This window comes from Clinocottus analis, unplaced genomic scaffold (genome assembly GCF_023055335.1).
Source record: "Clinocottus analis isolate CAN_PGR_092001 unplaced genomic scaffold, fCliAna1.0.p SCAF_7, whole genome shotgun sequence".
NCBI classification, from domain to species: domain Eukaryota; kingdom Metazoa; phylum Chordata; class Actinopteri; order Perciformes; family Cottidae; genus Clinocottus; species Clinocottus analis.
This window is the reverse complement of record NW_027176229.1, coordinates 13,303,917-13,325,619: the sequence shown is the minus strand read 5'-3', so window position 1 is coordinate 13,325,619 and position 21,703 is coordinate 13,303,917. Positions and strand designations below refer to the sequence as shown.

Below are 21,703 nucleotides of genomic sequence, written 5' to 3'. Positions count from 1 at the left end.
TCGAACCATATACATAGTGTTTACTATCCGATGGGTTTCAAATGTCTCTCACAAAAGGGCAGTGCATAATCTATAGTTACTTGGAAGGAACTGACATAAGAAGGATTTGGCTGCCCTGAGTTTGGCTATAGTTTGAGTGGGATGTAAGTGTGTCAATCAAATGCACCGTGATGGCTCTGTGGCAACACCGCCCACAGCGGAAAAAAATACGTTGTTCAGTTTTTAAGTCATGACTTTTTTTCACAGGTTATTGTTTAATATGACGTTTGTATTGCTGCAATAATTGTATTTTACAATACAATACGATACACAATACAGTCACAGCAAAGGGTCTCCCTTGATTTCTGCCTTAGTTGATCCCACTGAGGGGATGCTAGGACTATGAACCATACGAGTAGCACATTTCAAGTCCCTGGATGGGCACAGGGATAATGTATGCAACCAGTTAAATATGGCCATAAACATTTTAATTCCTGGAATTAGACTAAAGGCACATTTGTTATTATGTTTACAATATCAATACATCAAACTGTGCTCAAACTGTATTGGCCATCCGCCTATATAGTTGGTGCATTTATATGCGATTCTACTCACAGAACGTATCATTCAGGGAAAAATAAAATCCCCCATCCATCTCTCTCTACCTGTTCTCTTTCTGTGCCTGCCTCTGCTTATTGCATGGCCCTGTGTGCGCACTGGGAAGTTGCTGTGCAGCGGAGTGTATCGGCTTGTCGACTGATGATGTATGAGAGTGATTTGTGTGCAGGCGGAAACGGAAAACACAGATGAGTCCAGCTAGAATGAAAGTGTGGGGAATCAACCTGATTTCCATGAATCCGCAATGGAAAACTAATAATTTGAGTGTCAGGAATATATTTTGCAAATGGAAGTAGAACGTTATCAAACATCTTCCTTTAACATTTTTCTGAATACCAGCAGAGCGAAATCTTATGAAAAACCACAACACTTATTTTGTTATGTGTTGTTTGTGGGTTGGGAAGTGGGATGAGATACAGTAAACAGTGCTGAGATGCAGCAGATGACATGTAGGAGGATCAGGATGGAGGAGGAGAGAGTCAGCCTGTGGTCAGCAACAGAGCAACAACGTCCACCTCAATGGTACAATAATCATCTAAGCATTTGGCTTAACCTCAAGCCAAGGACAGCAGAGGAGGACGGAGGACGGGGGTGCTTTGTCCTGGCATCCACTTCATCAACACCAACAAGAACATTAAAGTAACATTTTTCTTTACCCTCTAATCTATCCTTTCCTCTCTCTCTGCTCATCTCTCCATGTCAGTAGTGGTGTGCAACAAAAACAAGATGAGCCTTGATAACTCAGGACTTAGAGCTGTAAATATCCTACAGTTAATCAGATTAAGGTTTCATCAGCAAGAAGCTGTGCTATGAGCCAGCCAGAGAAGTGCTGTTGGTGACAAATTTACACTCATAGTTCACTGTCGAGTTCACGGAACAACACGAGTGAGGTGGCAATACCGCTGCCAGCATACAAAGACAAAACATTTGGTGGCTCAAACTATGTTGTCACCTGATTAATTGGAATGTATTATTGGCCAAAAAAATGACACCTTACATATTCAAGAAATCTAAACATGAGATAAGAAACACACTTGGACAGTCAGATTCAGTTTCCCCATGCTGAATGACTCGGAAGGACCGGCTGAAGGAACGATTACCATCATTCCCAGTGTTATTACACAGCCTTTGACTGAATGATAGGACATTCCTCCAGTCGGGCTAACCTACTCAGCCCCCTCCCTCTGAGACGCAAGCATTTCCTATTGACTCACTGACAAGAGGGTTTTTCCCAAACAAGTGTTTCCCTTCTACTCTGCTGCTTCTGTACATACTCAAGATCCCTTCCTCCCTCTGTAGACAAAGAGCATGTTATTATAGGACTTATTTCCAAACCATTTCTGTTTAATTTGTAATCTTTTTTTATAGGCGTGATGGAATCTTAATATTGATTCCTATCACAGCCTCAACGAGCCACTTCACAGAAAATATAAGTTTAGCAAAATCTACACCTCAAGTTTGTGCAGATTTGAATCTTCTGCCTCCGTTGTTAAGGGACAGGCCCAAGTTTCTCTTTCACATATTTTACCCACATTGTCTTTGTTTGAAAAAAGATCTCCAGGTAATTTCACATAAATTGACCAAATTGAAGAACTGGAGTACATGGATAAGCTTCAACTGCAGTATTGCAAGGTGCCGGAAATAAGTCTAAAATTAAGAAATTAGCTTTCTTTTCCTGTTACCACAAATTTGTATCGTTTTTTTTTTCTGGTGGGTAGCTTATCAGCCCCTTATTGGTGATAGGAGGGCATGGCAATATCACAAACTGTATCATTCACTCCAATCTGCTAAACTTTGCCTCAAGTCTGAGAAACTGTGACTGCATTAGTTTGTGCCTGTCATGGACCAAGAAGCATGTAGTGACATTCTTTTCTCCTCGTGTCAGGCCGCCAGGAGAACAGGTCATGGGGTGCTGGGAGTAGACGAGAGCTTGACACATAACAGACTTGACATCAACTTCTGAGAGTGATTGATTCAAGCTTGCTATAACATTTATTCACATCTCATAGTTGAGTAGATTTAAACTCTGCATTGTATGTAAAATAAAGGACAAAAGCTGCATATCTCATTATTTATCACTATAACTGTATCAACGTCTGCAACATGAGAAACCTAACAAAAATCACAAGACACATAGTCATCAATGATACTGCAACCTATACCTTAGTATTTTGCAAGTTAAATAAACAGTGATCATATTCAATGCTATATATACTGACCGTCAAGCTCCTGTGGATTTTACACTGACAGCTGCAGTTGCTGAGGACACAAGCTGTGTCTGTTTTTATGTAGGCCCCTAAATAGTCCCTCAATAAACTTACACATTAAGTTACATAACCAACAGTCAGTCTGTTTGGAGTGGCATACAGATCAATGACACAGTGTTTCAGAGGGGCTCTGTCGTGAGGGTTAATAGGGTCTCAGTCCGGTTAGCTGTTCGTCACAACCAGTTCGCCTCAATCAGAGCGAGCTATGCCTCTCCATTGAACCAACAGGGATCCCTGTCTCCCTCCAGAGTCTGTCCCGACATTAAGATGGATTAACCTTTTTTATCTTTGAATGAGGACACATGGACACTCTTCAACTCTGTCGAGGCTCTTCAAGCTTTTTCTAAAAATAGTTGAAGGCGAAAGAGGACACAGACGGTAATCGTCAGTAGTGTGTTCGTAGTTGTGTCCTTGTGAATGCAAGGAGTAGTCCCCATATGAAAATGTCATGCCACGATTATGCTGGACAAAATTATTACAATTTAAGATAGTATCCTAGAAATCGTCAAAATATGCTTGAAACTGCACTAAAACATATTGGAATCACTTAACTGCATTTTAAATAAGGTAATTATAAGGGGATAAGGATGAAAAAAAGAGAAAAAAGAAATAGCAACATTGTGTGAATTGAGTCTTTTTTACATGGTAATTTGCATCTTTTTGAAATCAGGCTCTATTTTTCACCATGAGAGCAAGCTAGACGTCTTCTTCAAGTCACTCATGTGACGATATTCACAATAGTTATCCCGATGACAAATTTTTCTCGATGAACTTATTGTGAGTGTTCTATATTGTCTCATCTCTTGCAAGGAGACAGCAGGAAGTTGAACAGACTATGGTATGATTAAAAACTGCCCATGTTAAATTCTCCAAGGGTATTATGCACAACCCTCCCACACAGACACACAAACATCGTCTTAATTTGACTCTGAGATTTTGACCCCAAGTCCAAAACATGACATCATCTGTCTGGGGAGTTTGTTCCACTGATCTCATCATGGTGACGCATAGAGGTTGTTTTTTTGTGGAGGGGGGAGTTGTTTGGGGGTGGAACAGCTCAGCCATGCCTCTCAACACCTCATACCACAACAAGAGCCCCCCCTTTTTCGCAACCTTGGCCCTTAGATCTACCTTAGCCTTAAGCCCAAGCTCCTGCTGACTTGCCTCTAAAACCTGGAACTCCCCTGAGACAGTGTGCCTTTTTGGTTTTCCTGAGCAGCACAACCATCAATCTTAAGGAGTTCAACCACAGAAGTCACATAAAACTCAAGCTCATCTCTTGTTGTTGGGATCATTCAGCCTTCTGCGAATACTGTGAGGCTATCTGCTCAGCTTTCTCTGTGTTACTTAACTTTTGCACGACTCAAATTAATAAACATTAAAACAATCAATTAGCTATTTGTGTGAAGTTAGGGAGTTGCTTACAGGCACTGGGAAAAAGAGAGATGGAGACAAAGACAATACCCATCAGTACACCCTAAGTGCAAGAGAGAAGAGATCATCTCTTGTCCTTGATTAAAGCACAACTCTCAGATGGCAGCCATCCAAATGCTGACAGAGTTGTTCCACCTGGCAACACACATACTTTGGCTTGCAGCTCAAACACACATCACACACACAAATGCTGCCCTGCTGCCCCTGAAGGGAGTCACAAGGATGGTTTCAGCATCACTGGGGAATAGATTGTTTTAATGGTTGTATTTGCTTGTTTAGACGACACTTGTCCTTCGCCTCTTTGACTTCCACCTACTCTCTGTTCCAGGCCACTAACTTTGCAAGGTTACAGCGTTGGGAGGGATAGAGAGATTAGAAACACAGAAATAGACTGAATTTATTCATGCACACTTCAAAACTCCCCCACATACTGTCCATAAACCACATGAAAGACACAAATCAATAAAGTCACTGCATGAACCATAAACTTACACACAATCATGTGCACTTTGCAGAGTTTTTATCACAAGCTGGAAAGCACACAAATAGATCACACAGATGCAAGCAGAAATTGCACCCATATGGACAAACACAAGAGCAATGTTTACAGGCTTAATTAAACACATTACCAAATGCTCTTTTCTAAGTGTGTGCTTGCACACAATTACAAAGACAACCATTTGATTGAACAGCCTGTGCAACTAGCTGCACCACCAGAACATGTTCAAACAATCGTAATTACATGTTTTACAAAGCAATACGTCTTTAATACCTCCACTTTAAAACAGGGACTTCTCAGCGGTTGACACAAGTCAAACATAGCTTTAAATCCAATCTGTGCTCATTTGAATAAGGCCTGCAGTCTCAATTCAAACAGCTTAAGTGACTTAAATTTTCTTTTCAGCTGAAAGGAAAACTCCTATTAATAAAATGCCTAAGTGTCTTTATGCAGGTCCAGGTGACGGTCGAAAGAGTGAAGAAGGAGGATTAAAGAAAGTTGGAGCTGAATGGTGAGATACAGTGTGGAAATAAGGGCTGAAAGCTGAGATAGAGGCAGGCAGAGAGACGAGAACAGCAGAGGGAAAGTATTAAGGATCCAGGTGGAGATAGTGAGTAAAGGAAAGTGAATGACAAAAAGCAAGCGGAAGGAGCTGGGAGTCAGGTCAATCTCTCCATTTGGCTTTGCGTTTTCTCCTTCGTTCTCTCCTGGCTCATGCCTGCTGTTTTTCAAAAGGAAGCTTGGCTCAGGCCGCGGTATCTAACTGGTTCCTGTTCACACAGTGGGCCTATTCAGACCTGTACTGGTCCTCCTAACCGCTGGATGGGCGATGGCTCGGGTGAGGACTGAGGTACAGGGAGGGGAGGCAGCACTGTGGTGAAGTCTAGGGGGAGCATGCAGAGGTGGGGAGCCAGATGGTTTAGTCAGTAGACTTGAGGCTGGCACAGGAGAGAGCAAGGCTTGGAAAAGATGGCTTCGAGTTAGGATCTAGATGTGTGGTTCCGAGGGAGAGGAGGGCTTGGAGCAATGGGTGTGTGTGATGTGATACAAAGCCCCCTTTCTCCTCTACCTCACACACTGTGTGCCTGCATTTGGCATACAGCACTGGAATCCACTGTAGCTATCCGTGATATAGATGCCAAAGACACACTTATGAATACACAACGCACGCACACAGCAAACAGACTAAAAGCCATGTGGAGAAAAACTTACATTTAAATAAACCTGGCTATTTCCATACATTTTGAAGCTGTTGCAATACTGTAAAAATGACTTCCATCTAATTCAAAACAAATGCAAAAAGCCCATTAAAAAAAACTCCCAGTAATAGTGAAATCCATGGCGATGAACCCAATGTCTAAATCAAAGCAAAGTACATAACTTGATTATATGGCTTGCAGTATTGGCTTATCCTTTGCAAATATTTAATCACAAACTCTCAGAAGCATACAGGTCAGTGGTGTGCAATGAAGAAGTCCATTGTAGAGGAATATGTTTTGGCTCAGATGTGACTGTTTACCCTGTATCACAGGAGATCGAGCGCTGTTAGCTTTAGCACACCTTCCACTAAAGCAAGCAGGCCTGGTGTAACTTAGGCTACCTAAACAACCCAACAGCTGAACTAACACACACACACACACACACACACACACACACACACACACACACACACACACACACACACACACACACACACACACACACACACACACACACACCTTTTTCATGTAAGGATTGAATAGGATACTAACTCCAAAACTAAAAGGATGAATTAAACACGAAAAAGGTAATAAAATAAAGATTGAACGAATGAATGATGCCAATAAAAGAAGAATGCAACTGAGGGCAAAAAACAGAAAAAAAGGATGAAACCATTTAAAATAACAAATAAATGAAACTACGAGGCTAGGTCCACGTAAGCCAGGGGATTGAAGATAAATCTCACATGCACTGTTTTGCAGTCCCAGTATGAATAAGAATAACCTTTGCTCTGTCTACAAATTCATCATCCGGTTGGGATTCAGCAGTCTGGCTGAAGTGCACAAGAAGATACTGGTTTCCTGTCCCAGAGCAGGCAGGGATTAACCGCTGTCAATTTGGCCTTTGCCTTCCAGGACATCCTACATTTAGAGAGCACGAGGTCGGGGTGGAAATAGCCGTTCCCAGGACTGACACTTCGCCGGTTTTATAGACAGTATGGAAATGGCAGAATAGCACCAGTGAATGTTTTACTGACACGTCACAATAAATATGTTCAAGGGTTATTTCTATGCCAGCACCGTTTCAAATAGAAAGAGATTTTTCTGACAGTATTGATCTGGGTGAGCGGATCAATTTTTGATTAGTCCAACTCAATCAAATGATCTGAGATCAGAAGAGAGGCTCCATGGCATGGATACCAGCCAATGGATATTTAACGCCTGCATGTGGCGTCTAGAATCTGCAGAACGATCTGAGGCATGGCCACAGCTAAGTTTAGGGTTTGGGAGCGTGTGAGAGGTCGAACACGAGTCCCGGGAGGGGGAACAAGAAACTCCCACCTGAACCTCACGAGAGCTCATCACCAAAAAAAGGGTCAGAGCTTCCTTGACTATACATACAGGTCTATTTGCTTGAGGACTCTATAGAACTGGTACATTATTATTACATTATAATGGTAGTGGTAGTATATTAGCCTGATTACGAGTAGTGGTGCATTGGATCATAAAACTCACGTCTTGGATAATATCACAGATCAGAGTCACATATCAGATCAGCACAAAAGAAAAAACAAAATACTAATCGCTGATCAACATTGGTGGATTAGATACTGATCCCTTTGTTGTTTGATTATAACAGCAGGTCTAGAAGGCGCCAGACATTTGTTTTTTCACCACAGCCCAAACAAATCTTTTCAACCACTCTGAAGTCAGAGTAAACCATAAAATCCTCTAACAAAGTAAAAGGATAACATTTAAAGTAATCCATAGTGTTTTTCTTCATAAGAACACACAATTCAAATGATATGGAAAAACAAATCCTATCATTAGTAGTTTTAATGATGTATTAACACATCATAATGTAACCAAACAGAAATCTTGTGTGCTGGCCATCGTTAACAAGCTCTCCTCAATTTAAACACAAGCAGGTCGGTTGTTTACAATATAACACTATCAGAGATTGGCGACAAGCATAAATGCTGATGTCCTGATTTTACCTGTGCATATTTTACTGAATGTAGGTGGATAACAATTGTCATTAAGACTTAATGTAACGCTGTGCCGAACCGTGAAGGGGGACCCATACGGATCACCGATCAACAGGGGTCAGTTACACCACTACAAGCATAAGTCTTGCTCTTAAGCAGATGATTTGGGGAGACTTATGTGAAAAAAGTTAAACACTTCAAAGTGGGGTTTTCCAGTGAGGTTAAACAAATAGTGAAGAGTCAGTTCTGGTTTAAATACCTCAACAAATACAACACAAAAAGGGGATCTATGAAATCTTTAAATCAGATTACAACATTGGTAGAAGATCAGTAGCAGCCAGAGCTGTAGCATCTTAAAGCCCCAGGCTGCACCCCTTCTAAGTTGAGCAGGGCTAGTGTGGCCCAGTGAGGTCAACACAAATACACACTCACACATAGAGAAAGTATTGTACTCTCACAAACAATGCCTGACTTACAAAATGAACAAATCCTGCTTTTATTACTTGCAAAAAATGAATGAACTCAGAAACCCTTCCCAAAAATGTCTACATTTCAAACCAAATACCTGTGAAGCCAACCTGCAGGCTAACATTAGAACAGGGAGAAAGTGTCTATGTAGGGACCTCAGGCTATACCCAGGAGGAGACTGGACGTTGGGGACACAGTCTGAGAAGGTGAAGAGGGACGAGAAGCAGAATGGCAGAAGACAATTGGACATTCAAAGCAAAGCAACTAAAATGTTATCAGTGTATTTAGCTATTTGTATTTGAGCAAGCTCAATGACATAATGTTGTTGCTCCCGTTGGGAAACAGTAATTACAGAAGACAATTTCCTGTTTCCCATTGGCTACCTTTCCTCTGTATTCTTTGGGACCAATGCTTTACACACTTGCTGCGACTGTTTTGCGGAGAAAAAGACTAAAGAAAATAGTTCATTGGAGCCAAGAATGCAGCCATTCCTATTACAAACAGACTTGTTAAAACCTGAAGACCAAAAAAAAGTCTTCCTACTGAGCTTGCAAATAACACAATGGCTGCTCTCTTTCCCCTCCTGACACAGCAATCATTCAAGACCGAGGAATGCTTGAACCTCAGGACATAAGTGATCTCCTCACTTTTTCGTTCTTTTTGAATGACACGTTATCTTATCTTCTGAAATGACCAGTGCAGAAAAACAACAGGAAACAAGATGTACTTCTGTATAGTTTTCACACTGCACATGTGTTCATTGGGTGGGAGTGGCTTTCAGATACATGTAGCTGCAGGGGGATAAAAAGAGGAAAAAAGGGTTTACAATCTAATAATTGCAAGTCCTAATGATCCAGATGTTTATGAAAGACCCTGGAGCAAAATCGCATCCATAGCTAGCTAAAATTATAGTTAAACTGTGGTCCGTGAAGCTCAGCTACTTACAAAGAATCCCTGTCTGATAAACCCACCCAGGCGGAGGAGTCAAGGGGGGAGGGAGGGGAAGAGCGAGCAACTCAGTGATTGAGCAAACAACTCTGTGTTTACCAGCAAAAAATATGAGTTGAAGACATGGCACACAACCTTCTATCCAACACTCTGAAAATCTCCCTGGTTATTGCAGAGTAATGCCTCTCTGTGGCCGACCCTAACCTCTGAACTCCCTGTGAAAGAGCAGAAGTGACAAGTTTTTCCACAGAGCTAAATATGGCTTATCGTACATTCCTACCATTTCAATTGCATTTCCAGAAATAAAACGTACACAATTAAATGCTTAAATGCACAAATATGCCCGTTATCTACATTCCAACATAATGCCCCAGATTCGATATTCAGACAAAGTACCACTTTCAAGTCTATGACCGAGCTGTAAACAACATGTCTTTATCAAAGGAGGCTCTGTGACAAGAACTAATAATCTGATTAGTTCCCGATCAACTTCTTGGTAAAAACACCTTGTGACAGCTGCTTTTTAACGCTATACAGGTGCTATGCAAGCCTCAGGGTCTCTAAAGTCAACAGAGGCAGAGTTTAAAAGGCAGATTCAAGTATTTGGGAACCAAAATGTTACAGAAAAAGAATAGACTAGGCTTCACACAAGCTAAAGCTGGCATGAGTTGTTGTTGCTCTGTGGCACTTGGCACAGGTATACAAACAAAATAAACACCTTGCACATGAAAACGATGCCAAACTGCTGAAAGGTACAACACACCAGAGAGTGATATCACCTCTTAAACAGCCCTTGTGTCACACAGCTGAAGGCATTTTGGACAAGATTTCAGTTGACATTTAGTGGAAGAGAAACAGTCTGCCTTTTTAACAGCTGCAGCACAGACAGTAATATCTTTGCAGATTATGAGAGCAGAAAATAAAGTAGAATAGAATTTCCCCTTGAAATTCTTGTAACATTTCCAGTGGCCATGTGTGTGTCCTCCTCCTTTCAACTCTCTGGAAATACCTAAGGAATGTGCCCATTTCATTCTTAACAGACATATAGTTAAAGGAACATTGTATATGCAAAAAAAAGGTGAGCAGACATTCGTCATGTTATAAGGAATGACTTTCTGTCTTTCTCAGAACTCAAAAGCGTGCACGTGCACACACAGCTGTGGATTGTGTATGAACCCCAGTTGGAAGGGGAAATACACAGGAGGGAGAGATGGATGGCATGCAGTGTTGTTTTCTGTTTACTGTTGGTGTAAGATTTGCCATCTGCAACAGGGAGCCCACACCAACGTCAGCTCAACGTGTTTGTCCCTTACAGAAAAATCCTTTACCCTTTTTAAACATGACAAAACACATAAGCACAGCTGCACACCCAACATAGTGATATATGCTTGTTCTCAGTGTGGATTGCACACCAATTAATAAAAAAAAGTATGAGACATGACCACATACACCACAGCTATAAGATTGTGTAAATACTGGTGACAACAGAGCAAATCCAGCAACAAAAAACGCAAGTAGAAGGTCAGAGACAAGTGATTGTCAACTAGAAATTGAAATAAACTTTTACCTGTAAACTGAGCGCAATCTGACGGATGTACATCATATTGAGATCCTCCAATATCCACAGTTTTGCCTCCATGTTTGCGAATTTATCAACCGGCATTCTTTCGGCAGATATCCACAAAATGACGTATTCTCCTTGAAGTTAACGATCCGGCTCAAACCGCTACGCCACAGGTACCGGGGAGAGAAAGTTCATGATGACCGTTTCCTACAACTAGTGCGTAAAACAATGCGCAAAAAGTTCAGCTCCTCGTGCAAAACAAGACTCTGGGAAAGCAAACGTAGGTGGAGTGGATGACAGCATCAGCTGCACTGTAGTAACCCTGTCCATAAAAATAAATAAAAAATCCGCCAACTCGTTCCCGGCGCGTATTCTTCCTCTCTACTTTTCTCCGGGCAACAAAGATCCTCACAAACACCCACAGTCAACACACAGCGGTTGCGGGGTAAGAATGGAGCCTTTTAAAATGCAGCTCTTCTCTTTGTGTCCCTGTGTCCCGATTGTGAGTGCCGTCTGTCCTCTGTGTGACAAGAGACCTCTCCACGAAAGGGCATCGCCTCTGCGGGAGGGATCTGCACAACTAGTCCACTGTGTGCGCCCTGGCTCTCCCCAACTCGGCGCTAAATTAACCCCTACGACGCGCCCCTGGTGATGGTAATGAACTTTCAAAAGGGGAGAAGGGGGGAGGAAAGAGGGAGAGATTACTGTAGCTGCCCCTACGCCCTTTTTAAAACAAATAAATAGCAAATGCCACACCACCACACAAGCATAGCTGGGTGGGAAGCTTTGTTCTTTTTACTGGCTTGATAATAAATGGGGAAATTATAACCGTGTCAGCTGGCGCTTCATGGGGGGAGTGAAAATGAACACCCACAGATGTAATCTAGCAGTAACCGAAGAAAGTGTGGTAGATTAAAACAACAAGGTCGATTCTGGGGGAATTACAATCATTCCATTGTTAACTGTGAAACAAGAAGATATTCGTTTTAAAAAAAAAATACAACGTGTACTGCTGTTTAAAAATTGATGGACTGAAAATGCACTTACTTGAGGAATAAATTATATGCCTTGTACATCTTAGTAGACCACAGGGTCACACGCATTTGTCAAAGTCAAATGTATATTTCATAGCGCAGATCCCCAGTGTCACAGATCCTTTCAATCTTTTATCTTTAACTATTTAAACATTAATTCAATTCTCTACTGGCATTTTTTTTTATAACTTCCAACAAAAAACATCGGCTCCTATAAGATCGGTCAAGTTTACATTCAGTGGGATAGTTAGATGTGACAAAAAATACAAGGAAGGTTTCCCAACTTTAAAAAACAAACATTAAAAGTCTAAGTGCCCTTCCCATCGCGGCAGCTGTGTGTTGGCCTCTGTTCTCAAAACAAAAGAATACAAAATGTAAAATAAAATAAAAACTTCATGTGACTTTCAGCCATAACCCGTGGTGATGGTTCCGTCTCTGGTCTTCACGCCAAGTATAAGAGCACTGGGATCCAAACGGTCCTCTCTGGAGCGTTAACCCTGGACCTCACACAGCTGTTGTGTGATGTGTCCTCCTCGTGGCATTTGTGAGACCACGCTGCGCTAACCAACAACTCAACAGGAAACCGGCGTCACAATGCGCACTGCTCAGGAGGCGCGTTCATTAAAACACATTCTTCTGATCGCCAACACCAGACCATCACTGCGTGATTTCACGAGCGCATCACGAGGAAGAAGACCACTCGTAATTAATCCAAATACTGTAGAATTAAGTATTAGGAAGATTGTCTTGATACAAGTCACTTTGACGTGATAGTGGACGCGCGCGCGCACACACGCACAGACACACACACACACACAGTGAAAAAAACAAGAACTGTAAAAGCCCTTTCACCTCAGAGTCAGAGGAGAGGGGGTCCAGTAGAGCGAGCTGGGTCATTTACCCAAGAAAAGCCTCCAGCCTCAAGAGCTTAAATCACTGTGCTCAAATGTGGCACCAACACACAGAGAGGAGATTCATTGCTCTCAATGGAAAGATAAATAGTCGAGGTTATAGGTGCTTGCAAAGCATTCAGGGATTTAAATGTGTGTCTGTGGCATTTGATTCACAATTCAGTGTAGAGATATGCAGTCAATCCCCTCAGAAACTCGATCTGGCATGCTGCTGAACTATACAAATATTCACTTAACAAAAACTCAAATTGCCTTGAACACTATAATGCATTGTGTTAAAACAAGCCTTTAATTAAGCGATACAGTTTTCCCACAGCTGTTCTCACTTTTTCGTTGGAATGCATGCATTTTAATGAATTAACAAGCGACGGGACAACAATGAATTATTCCAGTGTCACTTAATCCTTTTAGTCTTTCTTTTACAGCAGCAGAACATGCTGCAGGTAAATCCCCCTGCAGTAAAACACAAAGACTGACACCTTTTGACAAAAGCCTAGAGGCTGAACAAAAACAGACAGAACACAGCTATTATCTCAATGAGAGGGCACGCTGGCAGGCAGGCAGGTGACTAGTACAAACAGAGCATCGCTGCCTCTTGGCCAGGAGCCACCGAGGATGAGGCAGGCTCAGGTACTCGGGGACAGTTGATCAGCAGTTAGTGCAGAGGCCTAACAGCTTTTGGCCTGGCTGGGATTTCTGTTATGTTTAATAGTGATTACCTGGGATGGTGGATTAGCAGCTTGGTTTGACTGTGGGGCCAGATGTGCCAATTGTGAGCCTAAAGGGAGACGTGAAACCAATATATTACACAATCAGTTAACACTAACTCCAAGGTTTGATCAAAGCAGGGGTGGAGATTAGGACACATGCACAAGTAAGGAGAGGGTTGGACTCCTTTCAAGACAATAGCCGGTGTGTTTTTTGTTTCTGAACGGATGAAGGGAGGGATATGTCCATTAATCAGCTGGAGACAGAGCTGAGAATTACGATTGGAGGAAAGAAACAGTATTCATTTTAAGACACAATTATATTTTCATTTTTTAAAGCAAGACTTGTTGGTTATCAGGCTGATGATGTTTTGGGCAAGTGAGCATGCAGGAAATGCTAGTGACAAATGGACTCTATACAATTTAATAAAGATAAAAGTAAATTAGTAAAAAAAATACACATTTCTTATTAATGTCAAAAGATGATTTTTGTGTTGTCATTATTTTATATTTTAATCATCAAAGTATTTACAAAGACCAAGATCAATCTCAAGGTGCAAGACAACCAAGCTTTTAGACGTTCAAACAAGTTCACCAAATTATCTAAACCAATTAATTTGACCTACGGTAAAGGTCAAAGTTGAACCCGGAAGTAGGATCGTAAACTATAATTGGCATTTAGATTACACAGTTTCGGTAATAATCTTACTGTTTGCCTTAAAGTAAGCTTTTCTAAAACAGGATGCTTTTAGACCTCTGTGAATGTCCTTGTTACTAAAATGATAGGAATAAAGGAAGGAGCTTCAGACGTTCTACAAAAGATGAAAAAGAGCTGAGGAGACCCATATGATACGAGTGTAAAGAAAACAAAAACACACTGATGAGTATCACACAAATGTCATTTTCATCTTCTGATCAACACGATCTTACAGCCTCAGATACCAACTTCATCTTTTTTTCTTCACAACTGTAGAGCCTCTGTTGAAGGTTAAAAGCTGCCTTTAGTCTTACTTAGTGTGGCAGCAGAACAGGCCAGGGAAACCAGCCGGGCCCCAAACCACAACAAAGAGCCTTGACTGTCATCTGGAGTCTAGATGACAGTCTAGATTCTAGACCCAATCTGAAAACTGAACCCCGCCTACATCCCAACGCCCACTCGCCAACTGAGACACATGCACACAAACCTCTGCTTACATATACAAATACACACCCAGGCATAAACAGACGTAAACCAACACTCTGTGAGCCTTGTGAACATAGTGCGCACACACTGAACATGTGGCAGAAGTGTCTGAAAATACAAGACTAATGCAGTGGATCGAGGTAGCAAACCGCCTCACTGTTGTTTCGCACAGAGGACAAAAATCCAAATAAGAATTATTACAGAACTTTTCCCTCAGGGTGTTTTTACACTCTCAGACAGTTGATTGCACAAAGACAGTGAGGGAATAAGAGTCATTTTTTTAAACTGATATATAGTCATACACTGAAAATAGGATCTTCCAAAGCGCCAGATTACACATCTGTTCCTGTAAAATTCCTCCCAACAGCCTCAACCGATTTGAATATCACAGGGCTTCAGTTACATGGCAGTGTTACGGCAGGCACTGGGCCACATCTGTTTGACTTGATGACAGCAAGGTGTGACGAGCTGTGAGACCAGACGCATCATTGAGAAATCCCCTCGGAGGTCAGTTCTCAGTTATAGAGCATGGAAAGCCTGTGCCGACAGCTACGCAGTCATAAGTCAGACACACAGACGGAGTAATGACATTGTAAATCTCATCGACAGTCTACCTTGTTATTAGATGTATCACTTTCGGTCTGTAATGGCAGAGTTATCCAACTTCTTCTGTAAGATTACATACAGGGGATGTTGTGGCGATGTCATAAAGAACGCTGTACTCTATATCCATCATCAAAAGCTGAGTAATACTGCAAATGAAATGTCAGACACGGACCAACAAATCACGAAGATGGTGGATTCTTATACAGGAAATTCCATATTGAATAAAGGGATGTGCGCATCACAGTCGGTGGATTAGTTTAGAAAAGCTGGAGGGAAAAGCTTCCACACCCACACACACACACACACACACACACACACACACACCCTTTTCAGGAACTCTACCACAGGCTGTCACAGGAGACTGCAGCATCTCATCACTCTGAAGAACCGGGCCGCTCAGGGAAAGAGAAACTCACTCATTAGCTAATTCATCTCCATCGATTTCCACCCTCAGGGGTGCAGGCTCTGCAATATCAGAGACAGATATGAGTTGATTTAAGAGGATATGTACACTGAGGCGATACATTTTGTATCTAATCATACAAATGCTTTTCGTAAACTACTAATAATGACTGTAAGGTGAATATGAAGTGAATGTCAAATCTATAGGAGAGGATATGAGAAAAAGTAGTCTTTGGCTGCGGCAGGATCTGAAATGGAGCAATGGCTCCCTCTGTAGAGCAGAAACAGCATCACAGCAAGATGTGCCACAGTGTGAAACAAGTCAACAGTTCAGGAAGTTGCAGAGTAAAAAAAAAAGTAATAATACAACCATTAATATTATTAATTATCATTAAGTTATAATGTATGTCTTCACACATTTGTTAATACATAATTGTTGAATGATATGGCTGTGAAACATAAAATTAAATCGATTCTAGAAATCTTATTTGACAAGACCAAAATGACCGAAGTGTGCTAGTATTCCTTTTCAAGTAGAACCAGACCAGAAAAAACATAAATGAGATCTACAGACATGAGACTAATCTGTAATAGAGAGAGACAGAATAAAACTCATTGTTCTTTATATAAATATAAAAAAATGTTGCGTTTTTACTTGCCGTGACATCACTTCTTCTGCCAGACCAAAATAAGTATTTTAGAGGAATTCAGACCGAGAGACGGCTGTTTGTAGTAAAAGTCTGTCTGGGTAAAATTTAAAAGAGGAGCCACAAATGTAAACATCTGCAGAAACAATATAAGAACGTAAATATCTGCAGAGGAGGCATTAGGGAGACCATATCTCAAACTGAAAAGCATAAAATCTTTAAAGGTTACTGATTTCTGGTCAGCTTGGAACAAGGCAGAAGAAAGCTCCATATGCGAGGGTCACTCTGGATATTGACTTTGTTTAAATTAATTAAGATATGTTATCTCCAATAATTTGATTGTGTACCAAACAACATGTTTTGGAGTAATGTTTGCATTCAGGTTTTAATTTATTAAACTACTAAATTAAAACACATGTTTATTTGTGATATTTTAGTGGTCTTACGCACAAAATGTAAAGATGATATCACGCAAACCATCAGTCACAAACGTAGCTGGTTGTCGTCCGGCTAGCCAGTGGCTATTTTGGGGAATCCCTGGCGAGAGCTGAATCTGGATTACATTTACACAGTACACCATTATATCGTGCTTGGTAACCTTGCTTGTTTTATAATGTGCACTACATGCTCATTATATGGACAATTAATCTATAATTTTAATTTTGACAAGTCATTCCTTGTCAGAAATAGTTTAGTTTTTAGCAGACTATTTTTTTAAATAGCCATAGATGTTTTTTAGTCAATCAATCATTTTAGCTTTAATTAGGTTGCATACAGAGATTCACTGCTGCAAACACTGCAACAAAGGTGCGTAAAATTCTGTTTTCAACTGTGCAGCATGTAATGTTGGAATATTTAAGACGGTTTCCAATTAAACACAAATATATTTGACAGCTTTTCACTGATGCACCTTATTTAGACCCTTTTGAGTTTTGTTATGCTCCAATCATATTTTAGTGGACTACAAACTGTAAGTGATGACAAATGTCACAAACTGCACAGCATTCAATATGATGCGCCTACTATCAGTGTTTTTTGGTAATATGATTGCTACTTTAACCTTTAAGTTCTTTCTCACAGAAGTGTATTTCGTCGACCTTTTACATTTCATGGTATGCTCATAGGCATCATTCACACTTTCAGAAAAGGATGGACCGTTAGGCATCCAAATCCTTTTATTTTTCAAATCTTTCTTTTTCTTGAGGTGGGCAATAATGGAAAACCAGCAACAGACACAATAAAAGTAATTGCTGAGACAGCAGGAACACCACAACAATACAACCAGATCTGACACCACACCGTCTGCCACTGTGCCCAGTAAACAAACACATTAAAACACAGGCATGCTGGCAGGGACTCCTACACTATGCAGCATGCAGGGAAGAAAGGCAGACATGTATAATAGACCCATCTGCTCTCATGAAGTCAAACACCTGCTCGGCATCGTCAAAACAAAGAGAGACATCATTGGTGGTTGTGCCCCTTTGCCCTCTCCCACTTTCCTTTCAGATACTGCTTTATATTTATACTCAATTGATTGCTAAATGATTTGGTACAGAGTCTTTTTTTAACAGTACAAAAGGACATAACTGCAATACAATACTCACATCCATCAACCAAACACCTACAGCTGGTATAACACTGTTCACACAGTGACTCTGCTTGAACTCAGATTGCACAAAAGGAAAACATTAGTCCAAAACGGTGTAGGTGCAAGCACTGACAACACAGCTACCCACCACGCACGCACACATACGCGCACACATACGCGCACACAGACGCGCACACATATGCGCACACACACCTCTAAACATTCCTCTGTATTGATTTCTTTCACAGTGCATTCCTCTGTATGAAAGAGAGGCCCTGACTTTATCCATTTCACAATAGAGTCAGGTACGTAGGTGATGTATAGAAACACGGGATGAAAAGCCTTCATGTTCAGAAACGAAAAAAAATAAGAGACCAAAATAAAGAAAAACAGCAGAAGATCCATAGCGGACATGCTCCATATATTCCTCAGCCTTAATGGCCTTCATATAGAATTGAAGGTTGATGTCCCTGGAGAAGTTACAGGCTAAGCTCAAAGCATAGTCCTGTAATGGATTCACACAGAGTGCAACGTGACTTTTTGTCACTGCTTATCTGAGTTTATTTTACTTTAGTGTACTTATATTTTCCAACTGTAATACACCGTCCCACTGTTTGGTTTGCATGTCCATATACAAAACCCAGCCCTAACTGCTTTGTGAGTTATCAATATTATAACCGGGGTTGGAGGGAGGGAGAGGGGGGGGGATCTGTGTTTCATAAGCTTAATTATTGCAACAATTTCTCAAAGTGTCAAGCCTAGCGAGTTTATCAGAGAATGGCATTTTTCCAGAGACAAAGCCTCTGATGTTTCTAAGCTGCCTATGATAAGTCAAAGGGGGTTGACAACAAGTGTCCTGGTCTGTAAATGGAACCACATACACTCACTCACACATCGGAATGTGTGAGTGTGTGTGTGGGTGTCTTTTTGTCAATGTTTAACAGAGCAGTACACAGTAGGGTCTTATGTTCACAGGAATAAGATACCTCTGGCATGAGGCAGTCAAGTTCTGTTTTACAGTGTGTAAGAGCCAAGCTTGATAGGTTTAGGTCTCTGGTGGGGTGTGAATCCAAAGACAGTGAAACAGCGAGACAGTGAAAATAGATTGAGGGATGAAGGGACATAAAACAAACAGTAATCTGTCTAGAAGTAAAACACAAAGGAGGACTTCTTTTGTGTAATCTGGATCAGGAAAGTGGGTTAGCCCTACAGTATACAGAAGTTTGCCTGCTATATCAGGGGACCAGGTTCTCAAAAAAGTAGTGCGGCCCACATACTATGGCTATTCTGGGGAGAGGAGGTATTAAGGTTGATAGATTGTGGAGTATGAAACAGTGGAAGGATGTGAAAGCTCACAAAAGGAAGTAAAAAACCATAGTATGTTTCAACCAATATCAACCATCATCTTTAATAAGGAAGAAATCCCTAATTTTAGTTTATTTAATACCCATTTATCTCTGGTATTCACATCCCAAATCCTTCCATTGTCATATATTCTCCAGAGTTACGCAGTAAACATGGGGAGACAAGAAGGGACTTGCATGGCAACAGTTTTGGGTTACTACTCTTGATTCAAAAGCATTATCCACTTGACCAACCAAGGTGGTAACTGAATGAGACAGGTTTGATGATGCATGGAGGAAGTTTCCCCATCTGCAGGAGTGGTAATGTATCCAGTGATTTCATCACCTCCATCTATCTCCCTGTCTGTCAGTTAACTGTGTCACTGCCACGGAGGAGCCTCTCTTCGGACAGCGAGCACTGTGTGAACAAAGCCTGTCTATGTCTGATAATATGCAATGGACCTTTCTCAAGGAGACACTGCTGCTTAGTCACTGTCTGAAGATGTGTGTGCGTGTGTGTGTGTGTGTGTGTGTGTGTGTGTGTGTGTGTGTGTGTGTGTGTGTGCGTGTGTGTGTGTGTGTGCGTGTAGGTGTGTGTGTGTGAGAAACAGAGGCTGACGAACTACAGTTATCACGAATGACTAATGAAGAGTTCAGAACAGGAGCTTTCATTCATAACACAGAACAGGAAGGAGGGTTGTAAACTTGTAGGCATACATGGAGCTGCAGGCATTTGTGAATTGGATACTGACAGTGTGTTATGACTCACTTCCTGTATGTGTGTGTATGTCTACATAGGGCTGGGCAATATAAACAAAATCAAATATCATGATAGTTAAGAACAAATATCTCCCTATTGAAGGGCTGACGATCGATGCTTCACAAATATTTATTTCATGAGATGTTTGATATATAATCATCATTAGTGTCGATACAATGACTATTGGTTCAAGGGCAAATAATAGAACAGCAAAAATGGTCAGGTTGTAATTAATTCCCTTTACTGGAATGTAGCCTTAAAGCCAAGAATAGACAACACTTATGCCATATTTCTAGTCCTCATGCCATGAAGACTAGGAAATAAGTTGCATCAGAACATTGGAGCATTATGTAAAAGAAGCATAACAACTACTGACTACAATTCAAATTAACAGTTTGACCAGGGTCAGTGCAGGGGGATGTCCGATGACTATGGGATATGCAAAAATTTACTAATTGAACCTGAGGAAGGTTATCACTAACCTCACAGCAAAGACATTCATTACGTGAATTACATTGATGAATAGAATGTCCTCGTAACAGTAGACCTATTGTGTTGAATAATAAACCACAAAATAACCTTGCCTAGTTGCAAAAAAAGATAACGAATGGGTGTATGTGAATTAAATATTAAATACTGTATTTGAACAATAAGGCTTTGTTCTCTCGTTCACTAAACTTATTAGGCGAACAGTCCAGTCATTACCATGGGAACAATTGTAGGACATGAATTTTACTCACGGCTTAACGAAACTGAGATTAAACAATTTTTCATTTGTGCTAGCACTAAGAGGCTGTGTGGGAACAGTGCTCCACAATGACGTATACTTAAAGCCTATGTAATAAAATCAAAGTTAAACATTGGCTAGTTCAAATATCCCTCTGCATACCAAGAAAGCCTCCATCAGAAAGCTCCAGTGGCCACGCTTTGTTTGAGAGGAAGGGTCTTAGAAGGGGTAAACTTTTCCCTGGCATCTCACATGCACCCCTGCAGTGTTCAAGATGCCCGAGGGCTGCACATGCACACTTTAGAGTTCATACAGATTTACGCACTACTAGGCAGTCCCAAAACAATTTAGAAGATTGGGCTACAAAACATCACAACTCTCTTACAAAACTCTATTCAGGCCAGTCTTGGCAACTTTAACACTGTAGTTGTTCATGAAATCTGGTAGAATGCACCCACTGAGAACCCCCAGGCCTCTGAGCCCCTTAGCCTGGCATTTCATGTCCCAGAACAGAGCTCGGTTTTGGGCTCCATTGCAGGCATGGCCCATTGTTCTCTGGGTACACAGAAATGCCCTAAGAGGGAGATCTGGAGGGCAGTTTGGCATTCCTTGAAAGAGACTTTTTTTTTTTTTTTAACCCATGGTTCGAGGTGCTTCCTTTCTTGCTGGCAAAAGCGTTGTCCTGGAAACATCTATATGACCTCTTTTACTTCATGTATGTGATGGGTGAACATATGCTCCCATAAACAGGCTTAGTTGTATGCTTTTTTTCTGCCAGGCCACATTAAACACCAGCAGAAGCCACACAAAGGCTGCGGAGAGAGCATG

The 21,703-nt window shown here is 41.2% G+C and overlaps 1 protein-coding gene across 5 annotated transcripts in view; it reads right to left on the bottom strand.

The window, feature by feature from the left end:
• Positions 1 to 21,703, bottom strand: part of rtkna (rhotekin a) — a 51,322-nt gene that overhangs the window by 25,602 nt on the left and 4,017 nt on the right. Inside the window, exon 1 of one of the 5 annotated variants that reach the window (XM_068566504.1) lies at positions 10,968 to 11,455. The exons of the other annotated variants lie outside the window; for them this stretch is intronic. Within the exon in view, the coding sequence (XP_068422605.1) occupies positions 10,968 to 11,063 (96 nt within the window). The 5' untranslated portion in view covers positions 11,064 to 11,455. Of the gene's footprint in view, positions 1 to 10,967; positions 11,456 to 21,703 lie in introns of those variants that run through there. 5 annotated transcript variants of the gene reach the window in all.